The sequence below is a fragment of the Scyliorhinus torazame genome, chromosome 8, assembly GCF_047496885.1.
Source record: "Scyliorhinus torazame isolate Kashiwa2021f chromosome 8, sScyTor2.1, whole genome shotgun sequence".
Lineage (NCBI taxonomy): Eukaryota > Metazoa > Chordata > Chondrichthyes > Carcharhiniformes > Scyliorhinidae > Scyliorhinus > Scyliorhinus torazame.
The window spans coordinates 243,095,368-243,112,038 of NC_092714.1; the positions used below are offsets into that span (position 1 = coordinate 243,095,368).

A 16,671-nucleotide genomic window follows, 5' to 3' on the forward strand; every position below is an offset into this window, starting at 1 on the left:
CTCAAGGGTAACTAGGGATGGGCAATGAATGCTGGCCTAGCCAGCAATGAATTAAAAAAAGAAATTTGATGGTGCCACACCTGTTTTTCAGATGTAAAACTGGCAATATGACTAACGTGCTGGATGTATGCTTCCCACCATATTGGTAAAGTCAGAAAAAGGACCAGAACATCGATCCAGTCCTTTGTATAATATTGGTGTTATTCTGTTAATTTAATGATCTTGTCATTCTAAAACTTGCTGTGTGCAGGAAAACCAGGCCTACAATGTTACAGTGGATGCTGCCACCAAAAGGTTTCTTTAAAAAGTCTTGATTGAAAGTTTTTTAAAACAATGCTTTCAATGCCATCGTTAGACTTTTAATCCCAGATTTTTATAAAGATCAAAAATCACCAACTACCCTGGTGGGGTTCAAACCCGGATCTCGGGATTACTAATCCAGTGAGGTACTTCTACTCCATCCCCTCCCTACTGGAATCCACTTTATTGGCAATCCTCTGCGGGCTGCCCAGCTTATGCCTGCAGCTCACCAATCTTGTGAAAGTCTCATGCCAGAGGCCCCAGCACAATAACAGGTGAACCATGGGATTGTTCCCTGTGTCCAGTCCTTGCTGACAGGCTGTCACAAAGCAATCTCCGTTGCTCAGTTGATGTTCAGACTGTAAATCGAATTGGAATATTAACTGAAGAGCTTCCACAAGCGACATTATTCAACAGATATTTTAAACATGATTCATGCGTTCTTGTATCTGACCTTCTTTGCTCTGTATTTTCTGGTTACAGGACTCGGAAGGAATTGACATCATGCTTGGCGTTTGTGCAAATGGTCTTCTAATCTACAGAGACCGGTTAAGAATAAATCGCTTTGCTTGGCCCAAGATTCTCAAGATTTCGTACAAAAGGAGCAACTTCTACATTAAAATCAGACCCGGAGAAGTGAGTGATTTGAATTTCATGAAAAACTGATTGTACTGTAATGAGCTTTGGGGGCTTTATTCAAAGCATCCGGAAGCACTCGGTTTCAATAGGAATTTTAAGAATTGCATGTGAGAAAGGGCTGTTAACAGAGTGGCACGCTTTGGATGTTAGTAAAGGATAGGAGGTTTCCATTCTGTCTCATACGGGGACAGCTTCTACCAGCTTCTTAATTAGTTTTATCGGATCAAGATCCTTTACAAAGTTCCTTGAGCCCACTCCAGTAAACTGTAATCCGCTTTTCTTTAAAAAAAGAAAAGTTGAGTCTTCCTCTTGTAGTTTTTCAAGTAAGAAATCAACCTAAGTTCTTCCTCCTCAAAATAGAAATGCGCCAGTGATTCTGTTTCATTTTAACAGGGCCCTGTTCTCCTGCCTAACTTTCATACCCCCAACATGTCGTCTTTTTCAAAACTAACCCCAAGGTCCTTTTTAACAATAGCCACATTGCTGATATGCCTTTTGATGATATTTTTAATTGCCTCAGTTGTGTTACTTGTTCTTAAAATTTTCGTTCCATCGTACGTTTCTTCCTGTTGCCTCAATCTGATCTGCTGCTGCCTTCCCACTGTGCCTGCTGCCTTTTCTCAGAAAATGTCTGGTCTTTTTATTTAATTGGCCTTGCTGTGCTCCCTTTCCAACAACAACAACAAAACGTCTCTTGACATCCTCAAAAGAAAACCAGGAGGGATGGTGCAGGGTAGAATTTCCCACAGGAATTCTCCAGTCTTCTGTAGGTTGCCCTTTTTCTGCAGGTGTTCTTGGAAACACAGGAACCAGGAGTAGACTATTCAGCTCCTAAAACCTGTTTAATGTTTTTTTTTTAAGAATACTAGTTGATCAAACTCAGTGTTGAAAGTATCAGTTGGCTCAATGGCCACAGCTTTTTTGGGGAGAAAATGTAAGATTCCGTTATCTTTTCTGTGGAAAAGGTACTGAGTGATTTCCACTCCTGGCCGTGAGACCACTAGGAATAGTAAAATGTGAGTGAAGATTTCCACAGCAAATGACCTGAGGCATGGATGTAGATGGACAATATTCCAGAGGCGGCAGTAGACGGTCTTTTTTTCTAATGGATTGGAGGCGGGGTTGAAAATTCAGCTCATAGTCGGGTAGGATGCAGAGGTTGTGAGCAGTCTTTGAGCTGAGGGTGGAGACGGGTGTTGTTCCAGAGTTGGATGCAGGCAATCTTGTGAGGAAAAGGGCGTGAGGTCCCGAGCTCAGCTCACAATTCAATTGGACATATTCTAACAGTGTGATTCAACCTGGGGAAAGGGGATGGAATCGATGTGGTAGCTCACAATCAGGATTCCTGGTGGATATTCCTGGTGGATGCAGCATCAGACTGTAGGAATCCGATAGTTATCTTGAAATCAGTTAACTGATGCGATGGTTTGAACCTGCGACCTTGCTGATCTAGATCGAAAAATAACATTTGACATTTCTATTTACCATTAAATGCTGCAACCAATGCAGGATATTGTATTGTGCAGTACGGCATCCAAAACAGTTTCTCTGAAGAGACAAAATAGTTAACATTAATTAACCAGATGTTCAGCAATGAAATAAATTTCCCAGAACACATTTTGATTCATGCAGCCGATTAGGATCTTTACCAGTGTAGACAATTGTGAGCAGGTGGCAAAAAATAGTTACCCGACAAAGCACAATAAAGGTATACATAAATCACAGTAAACCCTTAACCTTTCCCCAAACAGATACTCAGTGACCTCTACTGGTGACAAGATTGATAACTGCAGAAAGTGTATCCATTGTTCAACGCCCACAGATTTCCTACTGTTAGGTTAGAGGAGAGTAGATGTGCCAAACAGGTTTGTATACTCTGCAGATTGAAAGAGTGTTCTTTGGGCCATTTGATTATCATAAAGCAAATTTGTGTACATTCTTTGATCTTGTCCTTTTGAATGTTGTGTGGTATTCTTTTGGTATTTTCAGTATTTGCAGCACATTGCTGTAATCCCTACAGTTTTATTTTGACAGATGATACGTGACAATTTTGAAATTCCTATAATTAGTCTTTTGAATGAGGCACAAAGTACAAGTATTTATGTCTGACAGTGTTGCTCTTTTGAATGACATACTGCACTTCCAGAGGCTGCCGTCATCAGCACATAGAAATGTGACAACATTGGGCGAGCTGCTCCGTTACCCCAGCCGCCTGTTTCTCGACGGCGCGCAGTCCGCTGGCAGCAGGATTCCAGACTCCTGTCAATGGGATTTTCCATTGAAGCCACTCCACGCTGCTGGGAAAACTGCTGGCGGGGAAAATGATCGCAACGGCTGAAGAATTCCTGCCAATAAGCTTGTGTTTTGCCAGGAGGAGAGGGGCACTGCTGCAATGTTGTTCAGCAAACTTTTGCTTGCGTGATGGCACCAGTGGTAAAGCAGTTTTCCACAGTGTTGTGAAGCATGGTTTACCTTGAGTTCAGCACCATGCGAAATAACATGGTAGAAATGATCTCTGCACTTCAGTTACATTTTATGCCTGTGGAGCAAATGGCTGCAGGGCAGCCACGAACCTTTTTTAAAAAAGGAGCAGAAATTGGCACCAAGATAGTTGGGACCACTGCGGTAAGAGGTCTTTATTCCCAGTGGATGTTCTGCTCATTAGATTTTGTCGAAATGAAACATGACGGTGTGACATTTGTACATTATGGAAAATGTGGCTCTGTAAACAAATGATGGCAGTGTCTCAGATGCTCCACGAGCACCCATTATGATCCCCCCATAGGAGTGTGGCATGTTGTTTATGTTGTGTTGGGCGCTCTGGATCCGTGGAACACATACAGGTCACCAACACTTGAAAAAGTGCAACACTATTTTATTGAGTCATTAACAGTTTAACATACTCTCACTGTGGGTTAACACGATACCAGCTTTAACTAAAGACCTTTGCCTTGTCCTAACCAGTCAATGCACTCAGCACATGGTGAATGTCTGTACTGCAGGCTGTGAGCTCTGTCCTACTAGGAAGCTGGAGCTCGAATGAGCAGGAACTCTGATGCCCCCTGTCTTTATAGTGCGTGTGCTCTAACTGGTGATTGGCTGCGGTGTTGTGTGTGTTGATTGGTCCCACTGTGTGTCCATCAGTGTGTGTGTCTGCACCATGATATACTGGTGTATATTATGACATCCCCCTTTTATAAAAGAATGTACATGTGTGGCAATAAATAGTGTATGGTGAGAATGTCCCTAACTACGTGTGTGCGAAAGACATATTTACAGAACTATGTACATGAGAACTAAGCTATTTACATGGGAAGGTACCTGGTGCAAAAAAAAGTATGCAACAAGAATAACGAGATGAACACTATATACAAACCATGTCAACGATCAAACGGAAGAACAAAACAATTCAGAAAGTCTATAAGTTCACAAAGTTCACAAATTAAGTCTCTGAGGTGGGCGACGAATTCTGGTACCACCTCAAGGGTGGGTCGGGAGCCGCCGGCTGAGGAGCGAGCTGGACTGCGTCAGAGTGAGGAGGATGCAGAGTGACAGGGATCTCTACATAGTCCATGGCAGGTTCAGCAGGAGGGCGAGGCGACAGTGGAGGAAAACGTAGCGAGCGTGGAACGAAACGAAGGGTGCGTCGATTGCGCATAGTCTCGATTGCACATAGTCTCGATTGGCGCAGAATAGAGCCATCCGGTAGACGAACCAGGAACGAGCGGGGGGCCACCTGCCGAAGGACAACAGCGGTTGCAGACAAGCCACCATCTGGAAGATGGATGCGGACGTTGTCATCTGGAGCCAGAGCAGGGAGATCAGCTGCATGGGAGTCATGAGCCGCCTTGTGCTGTGCACAAGACAGCTGCATCCGTCAAAGGACCGGAACGTGGTCGAGATCTGGGACATGAATGGACGGCACCATCGTCCTCAGGGTACGACCCATGAGCAATTGGGCAGGCGACAGGCCAGTAGACAATGTGGCGCAGCGATAGGCCAGCAAGGCGAGGTAGAAATCGGACCCAGCATCGGCAGCCTTGCAGAGGAGCCGTTTGACTATATGGACTCCCTTTTCCGCTTTGCCGTTGGATTGGGGGTACAGGGGACTGGATGTCACATGGGCAAAATTGTACTGCCTGGCAAAGTTGGACCATTCCTGGCTTGCGAAGCAGGGGCCATTGTCCGACATAACCGTGAGTGGGATGCCGTGTCGAGCAAAGGTGTCCTTACAGGCACGGATGACTGCAGACGATGTGATATCGTGCAACCGTATCACCTCCGGGTAATTTGAAAAGTAGTCCACCATCAGGACATAGTCTCTACCCAGCGCGTGGAACAGGTCGATGCCCACCTTGGCCCAAGGTGACGTGACCAACTCATGGGGCTGCAGGATCTCACGTGGTTGGGCCGGCTGGAAGCGCTGACAAGTGGGACAGTTGAGCACTGTGTTGGCTATGTCTTCATTAATGCCGGGCCAGTACACTGCCTCTCGGGCCCTTCGGTGGCACTTTTCCACACCAAGATGACCCTCGTGTAGCTGTTCCAGGTCGAGCTGGCGCATGCTATGCGGGATGACAATCCGGTCCAGTTTCAGAAGAACCCCGTCTACTACCGCCAGATCATCTCTGACATTATAGAACTGAGGGCATTGGCCCTTGAGCCACCAGCATGTTAGGTGCGCATGACACGCTGTAGCAAAGGGTCAGCCGCCGTCTCGCGGCGAATTTGGACGAGGCGTTCATCCGTGGCAGGTAGATTGGAGGCCACGAAGGCCATATGGGCGTCAACCTGGCAGATGAATCCCGCTGGGTCACATGGAGTGTTGACTGCCCTGGAGAGAGATTCAGCAATGATGAGGTCTTTGCCCGGGGTGTATACCAGCTGGAAGGCATTTCGCCGGAGCTTGAGAAGAATACGCTGGAGGCGAGACTTCATGTTGTTCAAGTCTTTCTGTATTATATTGGCCAGCGGGCGAGGGTCAGTCTTGACGGTGAATTGAGGAAGTCTGTACACATAATTGTGAAACTTAACCACACCGGTCAGAAGGCCCAGGCACTCCTTTTCTATCTGCACGTAGCGCTGCTCCGTGGGGGTCATGGCGCGTGACTCATATGCAACGGGGGCCCATGATGAGGCCTCATCGCATTGCAGGAGCACTGCCCCAATGCCAGATTGGCTGGCATTGGTCGAAATTTTGGTCTCTTTTGCTGGATCAAAGAAAGCTAAGGCTGGGGCTGTGGTGAGTTTGGTTTTGAGTTCTCTCCATTCACGCTCGTGGGCAGGGAGCCATTGGAAGTCTGTCGTCTTCCTGGCCAGGTTCCTGAGAGCCGTGGTATGAGAGGCGAGGTTAGGGATGAACTTCCCTAAAAAGTTGACCATGCCCAGAAATTGGAGGACCGCCTTCTTGTCCTCTGGCGTTTTCATGGCTGTGATAGCAGCCACCTTGTCCGCATCCGGCCGCACACCCAACTGGGAGATGTGGTCCCCGAGGAACTTGAGTTCCGTCTGACCAAAGGAGCATTTGGCCCTGTTGAGGCGTAGGCCCTGCTCACGTATACGTTTGAATACGCGCTGGAGACGACTGACATGCTCCTGCGGGGTGGTGGACCAAATGATTATGTCGTCGACATAGACGCGAACACCCTCAATGCATTCCATCATTTGTTCCATAATCCTATGGAACACTTCTGAAGCAGATATTATCCCAAACGGCATCCTGTTGTAGCAATATCTGCCAAAGGGGGTATTGAATGTTTGGGCTGCTGGATTTGTCGAGCTGGATTTGCCAGAATCCTTTTGAGGCGTCGAGTTTGGTGAAGAGCTTGGCGCGAGCCATCTCAAATGTGAGCTCTTCGCGCTTGGGAATTGGATAATGCTCCCTCATGATATTGCGATTTAGATCCTTGGGATCAATTCAAATTCTCAATTCGCCGGAAGGCTTTTTCACACATACCATGGAACTGACCCAGTCGGTTGGTTCCATGACTCTGGAAATCACTCCTTGGTCCTGGAGGTCCTGCAGCTGCTGCTTGAGGCAGTCCTTAAGGGATGCTGGGACCCTGCGAGGTGCGTGCACCACAGGCGTGGCATTCTGTTTCAGTAAGATCTTGTAGGTATATGGGAGCCTGCCCATGCCTTCAAAGACGTCGCGGTGCTGGTTGATGATGGCGTTGAGTTGCGCCCTGAAGTCTGTGTCCTGAAAGGTAGACGTGTCATCAGGAGAGAGAGTGAACTCTCTGAACTAGGTTCAACAGCTTGCATGCCTGCGCGCCAAGCAGGGAGGCTTTCGAGGAGCCCACGATTTCAAAAGGAAGGATGGCTTTGCGTGACCTGTGCGTCACTTCAAGTGGCACGAGCCGCTGGCATCAATGGCATTGCCATTATAATCCAATAGCTGGCAGGCTGATGGTAGGATGGCTGGTTTGACATGAAGGCTTTGGAAGTCAGACCGCGCAATGAGATTGGCGGAATCGTATTTGGGACCGGTTAACCGTCAGGGTGGCACACCACTCATCGTCTGGATCGATGCTGTATACCGACAGCGGCTGGTGTCTTTGCTTCGGGGACACCCGGCTTTTTGTCACGATACCGACTCAAAAAGGCGCCTTCGGGTCCTCGATGTCACTGCTGTGTGGGATGTCCGCATCGGACTCGGTGACCATGAGTTGAAATGCCCGGACATTCCTGCGAGGCTGGCTGGAGCGATATGAATTGGCAGGCTGAGCTGCTCAGCATAAGGCAGCATAGTGGCCAAGTCTGCCACATCTTAGACATTGTCGAGATTTGGCAGGGCATTGCCGCTTTAAATGGGTGGAGCCACAGTTGCCGCACGTCGTAGCGTCAACACGTTCGCTGCGCCACCACGCATGCGCGGTGCGGTCGTGCGTGGTGTGCGCCTGCGCATTACGTTCTTCGACGTCGCCGTCCCTCATTTGGTGCGCACAAGGGCGGGAGTCCGCGAAAAGCACGCAAAATGTCCGCCAGGCTGAGGCCCTGGAGTTGCTCAATTGCTTGGACCCGTTCTGCCTCGTGGGGACCTTGCCGCGCCGTTTCAGCCGCTTGGATGTGAGTATACCGACTCGTGGCGTTTTCATGTAGGAGACTGGTCTCAAAGGCGGTCGCTAGGGTGAGCTGCTTTACTTTGAGGAGCTGCTGTTGTAGGGGGTCTGACTGAACACCGAAAACGATCTGGTCGCGTATCATGGAGTTGGGGGTGGGCCCGTAGCTGCAAGACTGCGCAAGAATGCGGAGGTGAGTGAGAAAGGATTGGAAAGGTTCATCCTTACCCTGAAAACGCTGTTGGAACACGTAGTGCTCAAAACTTTCATTCACCTCTGCGCTGCAGTGAATGTCAAACTTGAGGAGGACCGTCTTGAACTTTGTTTTATCTTCATCATCCACAAAGGTGAGAGAATTGAAAATGTGGATGACATGGTCCCCGACCGTGGATAGGAAGAGAGCAATCTTTCTGGTATCCGAGGCGTCCTCCCTGTCTGTGGCCTCAAGGAAGAGCTGGAAGTGCTGTTTGAATATCTTCCAGTTGGCCCCTAGGTTGCCAGCGATGCGGAGCGGCGGTGGCGGGCAGCTGTTGTCCATGTTACAGGATGACGGAATGCTGGCGGAAGGAAGATCACTTGCAGGTAGGTCTAAGAAGTGCTAATATCCCTCAACTCCTGGTATCATGTTGTGTTGGGCGCCCTGGATCCGTGGAACACATACAGGTCACCAACACTTGAAATAGTGCAACACTATTTTATTGAGTCATTAACAGTTTAACATACCCTCACTGAGGGTTAACACGATACCAGCTTTAACTAAAGACCTTTGCTTTGTCCTAACCAGTCGATGCACTCAGCACATGGTGAATGTCTGTACTGCAGGATGTGAGCTCTGTCCTACTAGGAAGCTGCAGCTCGAATGAGCGGGAACTCTGATGCCCCCTGTCTTTATAGTGCGTGTGCTCTAACTGGTGATTGGCTGCGGTGTTGTGTGTGTTGATTGGTCCCACTGTGTGTCCATCAGTGTGTGTGTCTGCACCATGATATACTGTTGTGTATTATGACAGTTTGTGTCTCCAATACTGGGAAAAGGAATTGACACTCCAGCAACAAAGCACAGTTCGTACTTTACGGTGTTACAAGGGCAGAAACATTCAGCCAAGACATCTTTCAAAAATGCAGCCCTCCATGTTAATTTTCTTTCTCCGCTTATGGAACCTTGTGCATCTAAAATGGAATAAAACACATTTTGGGGGAGAAAGCAATAATGCAGATTGTTAGGTCAGTGCTTGAAATGATGATTGTTTGAAAGCACCACATAACTGGCCTCTACCTTTCACGCTGGTTTCCTGCCAATTGTTATTTGGATAAAATCCAACACAATCAGCAGAGCTAGCCTGCGGAAATGGAGATCATTTGAAATGTTAAAGATTATAAAATGGAAATTCTGGGTTATGATTTGAAGGTTTTCATCTTTTTCATTTCAGAGCTGATTGTTTTTGTGGTCTCTGATTTAGTTTAGCAGGGATGTGGGTGACAATGGCAATGGAGCATTTATTGCCCATCCCTTGTTGCCATGAGGTGATTCAGCTGTGTATTCTGGAAATGTAAAAATTTTTAAACTTTTTTAAAAATCATTCACGGGATACGGGCGTCGCTGACACGGACAGCATTTATTGCCCACTTCTACTTGCCCTGAACAGCTTGGCTTAGTGGCACGAGGCAGAGGGTGATGGCCGAAGGTTGTTTTTGTGACTGGAAACCTGGACGGGATTCTCCGACCCCGCGTCGGGTCGAGGAATCGCCGGGGGGCCGCCGGAATCGCGCCACGCCGGAACGCGATTCTCCGCAGAGCTATTGGGGCCAGCGTGGTCGGTGCGGCGCCGGTTGGGGGCCGCTCTATGCAGCCCCCCCGCGATTCTTCGGCCCGGTTGGGCCGAGCGGTCGTAAAAAAAAAAAAACGAGTCCCGCCGGCGACATTCTAACCTGCTCTGAGACCTCGGCATTGAAGGGTCGGGTGGCGGCCTGTAGGGGGAGGAGGAGGGGTTCTGACCCCGGGGGGGGGCCTCCGATGTGGCCTGGCCCGCGATTGGGACCCACCGATCGGTGGGCCGGCCTCTCTGTCTCCCGGCCTCCTTTTGTCCATGTCGGTGCCTGAACTCCTGCGCCATGTTGGGTCGGGGCCAGCACGGTCAAGGGAGACACCGCGCATGCGCGGAAATCACGGTGGTGGGACTGCGCATGCGCGGGTTCACGCCGGACCCACTGTGCATGCGAGCATCCACCGGCACCCATTCCACGGCCGGATCAGCAGCTGGGACGGCGTGAACCTCTCCAGTTGACAGCGTTTTTGACAGCGTCAGCACTTAGCCTCAGGATCAGAGAATTGCGCCCCATATGTCCAGTGGTGTACCGCAGGGATCAGTGCTGGATCCCTTGCTGTTTGAAGTGTATATTTAATGATCCTGATGTGAATGTGGGGAGGGGGGGGGGATCAGTTATTTCGCAGATGCCACAAAAATTGGTGGTGTGGCAAATAGCGAGGTAAATAGCCTTAGTTTGCAGTGCGATATATAGACGGGCTGGTCTGATGGGCAGATTAGTGGCAAATGGAATTTTATCCCGGAAAAGTGTGAGCTGATGCATTTTGGGAGGACTAACGAGGCAAGGGAATACACAATGAACAGTAGGTCACTCAGAAGTAAAGCGGACCTGCAAGTTCTCGGTATTATTTGAACTTAAATTCTAATTATATTCATAGACTCATAGAATTTACAGTGCAGAAGGACGCCATTTGGCCCATCGAGTCGCACCGGCCCTTGGAAAGAGCACCCCACCTAAGCCCACACCTCCCCCCTATTCACGTAACCCAGTAACCCCACCCAACCTGTTTCGGACACTAAGGGCAATTTAGAATGACCAATCCACCTAACCTGCACATCTTTGAACTGTGGGAGGAAACCGGAGCACCCGGAGGAAATCCATTTGAGACTTTAACCATTTATGCAACAGTTTTGTGAAGTAACTCAGGAAATCAAGTTGTAGATAGCTATAAAGCAGGGCAGGATGATTAGTGTACTACAGCTCTTGCTTTCCAGTTCATTCTTGGGCATAGGTTGACACCCAGTCTCGGTTGTTTCGCCATAACTTCCCTCTGGACAGCAGTCACTTGCTGCCCAACTTGATCAGTGAAAACATCTGCTTATCAACTCATTGCAAGCCATAACCCACAGCGTGATCAATGATATTGCATTCTAATTGGCCTAAATGAGGCGAGGATAATTCTTAATTGGCTTCAGGTGTGTGCGATCAATGTGTGATTGGTTTCTTGAAGATGATGGTCATCTATTGATATTTTCCCATATTCCGCTGAGTGGCCCTCCAAGGTGTCAATTACAATTGGGACCATCCCGCTCATTAAAGTTTGTTTATATTACTTCTTGCTGAGATAAACAAATGTTTTGATATCTTCCATGCTGCCATACCCCCATGATTGATAACTTGAGCTCATCGTCTCAAAACCTGGATTCTCCGCAGCCCTGCAGCGAAATCGCATTTGGCGCGGGGGTGGAGAATCGACCTTTATGCGAGAATCGGGCCCGGCGCCACTCCCGCGATTCTTTGGTCCCCGGAGAATCGCTCGCGCGCGAATTACTCCGGTCCCGACCGCCCACCTCTGACCTGTCGAGGCTCTCGCGCAGCGGTTGCGGACTCAGTCCGCAGCCCCCCTGGTAGAGGGCGGTGGGGGATCAAGTATCGGGGGGGCCTTGTGAGCGGCCAGGGTGCCGATCGGGCGGGTTTAATGGAGCGGCACGGGGCAGATCGTTGGGACCTTCTATGTTGGTCCAGGTCCGCCAGCTGAGTCCGCCATGCATTCGGCTTGGCCGCTCGAGGCCGCCGCCGTGCGCATGTGCGGACTCGCAACCGGAAGTGCGGGGGCCCGTATCCGCAGCTGAAGCTGCGAGAAGCACTCGGGGGCTCTGCCAGCCCCTTCAAGGTAGGTGAATAGCTAAGTTTTTTTTAAAGGAAAGTCTGGCGTGAAACACCAGCATTTTTACCCCGGCATGAGAATCCAGCCCTTTATTTAATTAGTATTAATGCAGACCCCTATTAGTGACTCTATGTTTTAGACAGGTTACTTGAAGGTTGCTTTTACTTCTCTCTCATTACTTGGAATGGGTTACTTTTCAAACAAAGAATATGGTGGTAATGTTTCTTATAACCGTAAAACAAATAAAGAAGTTTACAAAGTACCAATGTAGTGTATATAGTATTATGTGTCGAATATAAGTGAAAATAATTTTCCTACCCATTTTTACATTAGATAAGACAGCATACAATGTTGAGGAACATGGATTAATTGGATGTCTAATTGATCAGTAAGACTTAATTAAAACAGGCGCTTATCAATCTACTTTTGTTGAGCCATCTGCATTTCTGTAGTATATTTTTGTTGTATCTGTCAGTGCTCAGTGAAAGTCAGTTAAACATGTGGAATAGTTTTATAGACTTACGAAATTACAGAATTTGCACAGTCTATATAAAATACATATCGATGCTTGAAAGAGATTGGTGTGCTAAACATAACCTCGCACATTTCAACGAACAAAAATGTAAAAGAACTACAGAATTATAAAAGCTAATGAAGAACTTAATTCTAAATTTACAAAATCAAAGATGGTTACCTAGTGTGAAATAAAGTGACCTCCTTCAAACATCACAAGTTGAACTTCGCTAATTTGACGCACAAGGATGAATGCTTTAATTCTTGTTTTTCTTTGCGCAATAGATCTTTGAATTTAGCAACTGAGGTGATAATTTTAATTACGAGGGAGGTGGATAGTTCGTACCAGTAATTGTTCAACCGTGACATCATGCATTACTGTCTTAAGGCCATATGCTCTTTGACCCTTGTCAAGTTTGAGTGTGATGCTGCGACAAAATCATGTGACAAGGAGCAATATGCAAAACCTACAATTTTAATGAGAGGTAGCACACCTTTGTTCCTTGTTGTTAGTGCCACTGGCCGGGATTTTCCATTCCCATTCTTCTCGGGCGGGTTTGGTGATGGGAAAAGAAAATCGTCCAAGTGGCCAAAATTGTATTTTACGCCGACAGGAGGTCCCCTCACAATTGTCCCTGTCCTCCGACAGTGACGTAATGGGAATCCTGACGTTCCATTACGTATCCTGACGTATTATAAACCCCTTTATAATAAATTTGCATGTCATTATCAGGCCTCGATGCCTGATTATTCCCCCCCCCCATTAGATAATCCATTTATGTCGGTGTGAGGGGGCACGCCTGCAAGAATTACAACTGACCTTCCACAGTGGGCAGGCCCTGCAGAGGAGCATCAGGTGAGTACGTCGCTCATGAGAGAGGGGGTCATGACTGCATAAATGGCACCCCGATCTTTAAAAATTAAGCTGCTGGTGGGACAGGCTTAATCGGAGCCCACTCCGCCAGCGGATGTTGTGGGAACACCTGCCCCCCCCTCCTTCAAGTTATTTTTAAAAACCGAGTTCCAAACAACACCGCAGATAAAACTGCTTTTCAAACACTGCTTTATCGGCCCGCAGCCGCGCACTGCATAAAAAAGAGAATCTTCCGCCCAGTTTCTACTCTGGTAATTCTGTCTGGCGCTCCGCGGAGTGAGCTATCTGTTAATATAGTTTTGTTTGCAAAATGGAAAATATAAACAATATTTTTCATCTTTATTAGCTATTACTTGAGAATTCCATGCTTGAGAAGAAGGCAGTTAATGGTCTATAGATTGACCGTACAGCATCTATTTTTCCTGGGCAAACTGACCTACTAAGCCCCCCCATATGGCTTCCAGGATGCACATTGGTATTTCTGGCTGGAAATACACTACCAGCCATATTGAGAAAGGAAGTTGTACCGATGGTAGGAGCGCACACTGATAATATTGAAAATAGAAAATCATTCATGCAAGTTAGGGACACATGCTGCTTCATTGTGGATTTTTGAATGCTCCAGCACTTGACTTGCTCAGACAATAATGTGGTGCTAACCAGCCAGGAGGTCCCACACCTACACAGATATAAAGTCAGCAGGAGCACTTTTACTGATACCATATTGAAAGGAATGGCCCCCTTCCCTCTTCCCCTCAACTAACCAGCTACCAATCAGCCGTTCTCCCCAAACCCTTACCCCTCCCTCGTCGGCAATCGATGTGACATCAGTTGATATTCTACTATTGCGTACAAATATTGGAAGCCAAGTACAAACATTTATTTACTCCTTGCTTAACGGGCTGAAAAGCTATATGGATTGCGTATTTTATACGGATTACACTTTTAACATTTATTTTTTCATTTTCTAGTATGAGCAGTTTGAGAGTACCATTGGTTTCAAGCTTCCAAATCATCGAGCGGCCAAGAGATTGTGGAAAGTTTGCATCGAACACCACACATTTTTCAGGTAAACAGGAAAGCAAGGGCTGTCATTTGTAACACCTCTAAATAATGCTTCGATGTATTGTGCATGGGTTCAAGAGAATGTTTTCAATTTGTATCAATACATTAAAGGCTCTTACAACACTGCACTTGGCTGTCATAGAATCATATGATCGTGGAATCGACAGTGCAGAAGGAGGCCATTCAGCCCATTGAATCTGCACTGGCCCTTGGAAAGAGCATGCTACTTAAGCCCATGCCTCCACCCAATCCCCGGAACTCAGTAACACCACCTCACCTTTTGGGACACAAAGGGGCAAATTAGCATGGCCAAATGAGTAAAGTGCAGCACACCGAGAACCTTTGTGTTTTTCTGTCAGTGAAGGATCTATAACCATACATACAACATTGGAAGTTCCATGATATTAGAGTGCTCTTAGAATTCAGTTTGAAATATACCAGACAGGTATGATTTGTGAATCATCAATGGTATATGTTGATTTGTAGCTGATTTTCTATTCAGAATAGTTTCTTCGGCCTCCCTATCTCTAATCCCCTGACAGCCAGAGCTGTGCATTCTTTCTACCCTCAGAGCAGATGGATTACGTTAGCCTCTGCAATTTTCCCTGCTCTTTCTGTCATACCTAACAGTGTTCTCCTGCCCTGCCTGCATCTTAATCTATTGCTATCAAGGCTTTCTGACAGTAACAATCTCAATAAGCATCCTGTGATTAATGTATCCACTGTGCCGTTTTTCTCCATGTAATCAGGCTCGTCACTTCTGTCCTTGTGCAGCACCAATACTCTTCCATTTGTCATTGGGTACAATTTTATGGCCCCATTGCGAAGTGGGCAGTATCATAAAATGCAACGAGCCACTGAAAACTCCATGCACTTCAGCATAACTGGAAAATCCTGCCAGCAGGTGTGGCTGTAAAATTCTGAGCATTATTTTAATCCAACCAAAATCTGTCATGCCACAATGAAATTTAAAAAAAAGATTGTTCAGAGGGTGCGCCAATCAAGCAGGCAGCTTTTTCTAGATGGCATAAAGCTTCTTGAGTGTCATTGGAGCTGCTCTAATCCAGCCAAATGGAGAGTATTCCAACACAATCCTGACTTGTGCTATTTAGATAGTGAATAGGGGAGTCAGAAGGTGAGTTACTCGCTGCAGAATTCCAAAGTTCTGCCTTGCTCTCGTAGCCATGGTATTTAGATGGTTGGTCCAGTTCAGTTTCTGGTCAATGATAATGCCCAGAGCTTGATAGTTCAATTGTATTCAGAAATTGAATGCTGAATTCCGCATTGGATTCCGCAATGGTAATGGCATTGAATACCATGGGGAGATGGTTAGATCCTGTCTCGTTAGAGATTAACTTTCCTGGCGCTTGTATGTCATGAGTGTTACTTGCTACTTGTCAACCCAATTCGGTTGCTACATATAGACATGGACAGCTTCAGTATCTGAGGAGTGGCAAAGGTACTGAACATTGTACAGTAATCAGCAAACATCCCCACTACTGACCTTATCATGGAGGAAAGGTAATTGATAAAGAAACTGAAGATAGTTGGGACTTAGACACTACTCTTGTTGATTATCTCTTGTTGGAAATGATCATTGCACGGCACTTCTATGGCACGAATATTCCTCAGCTCAACCCTGAATATTGTCCAGGTCTCTGCATTTGGACACAGGCGACTTCAGCATTTGAGGAGTCATGAATGACACCGAATATTGTGCAATTATCAGCTTCTTCCCCACAGCTACCAGACTCCTCAAAACTCTCCCTCGGACTGATCTGTTCCCTGTAAGAACACTATTCACGACGTCCGATGCTACTCTTGCTCATGCTTTGTTTGGCCCCTTGTTCCGCACTGCAACTACAGCTACTAGACTCCTCAACGACTCTCCCTCGGACTGATCTGTTCCCTGTAAGAACACTATTCATGACGTCCGATGCTACTCCTGCTCATGCTTTATTTGGCCCCTTGTTCCGCACTGCAACCAACTGTTTATCGATGTACCATTTGTCAATATACTCTGTCGATTCTTCTTTTTCTGACTACTCTGTACGTACCGTGTACGTTCCCTTGGCCGCAGAAAAATACTTTTCACTGTACTTCAATACATGTGACTAAATCAAATCAAATCTGATTATCAATTCTAGTTGTCTTTCTTCAGAATTGAAGATTGTTTTCACATCCATATTCGTTTTCATAGTTATTGGGATGAAGATTAGTTGAAGGGACTGCACAACTTATTTGTAATTGATTGATACATTCCTCCATCCATGTATCTCATGCATGTC

At 46.9% G+C, this 16,671-nt stretch overlaps 1 protein-coding gene across 7 annotated transcripts in view; it reads left to right on the forward strand.

Moving 5' to 3' along the window:
• LOC140428493 (uncharacterized) overlaps positions 1-16,671 on the forward strand; it is a 367,767-nt gene that overhangs the window by 292,878 nt on the left and 58,218 nt on the right. For all 7 annotated transcript variants that reach the window (XM_072515035.1, XM_072515036.1, XM_072515034.1 and 4 more), the window contains 2 exons: positions 784-936; positions 14,290-14,387. In XM_072515035.1, the coding sequence (XP_072371136.1) occupies positions 784-936; positions 14,290-14,387 (251 nt within the window). The remainder of the gene's footprint in view (positions 1-783; positions 937-14,289; positions 14,388-16,671) is intronic.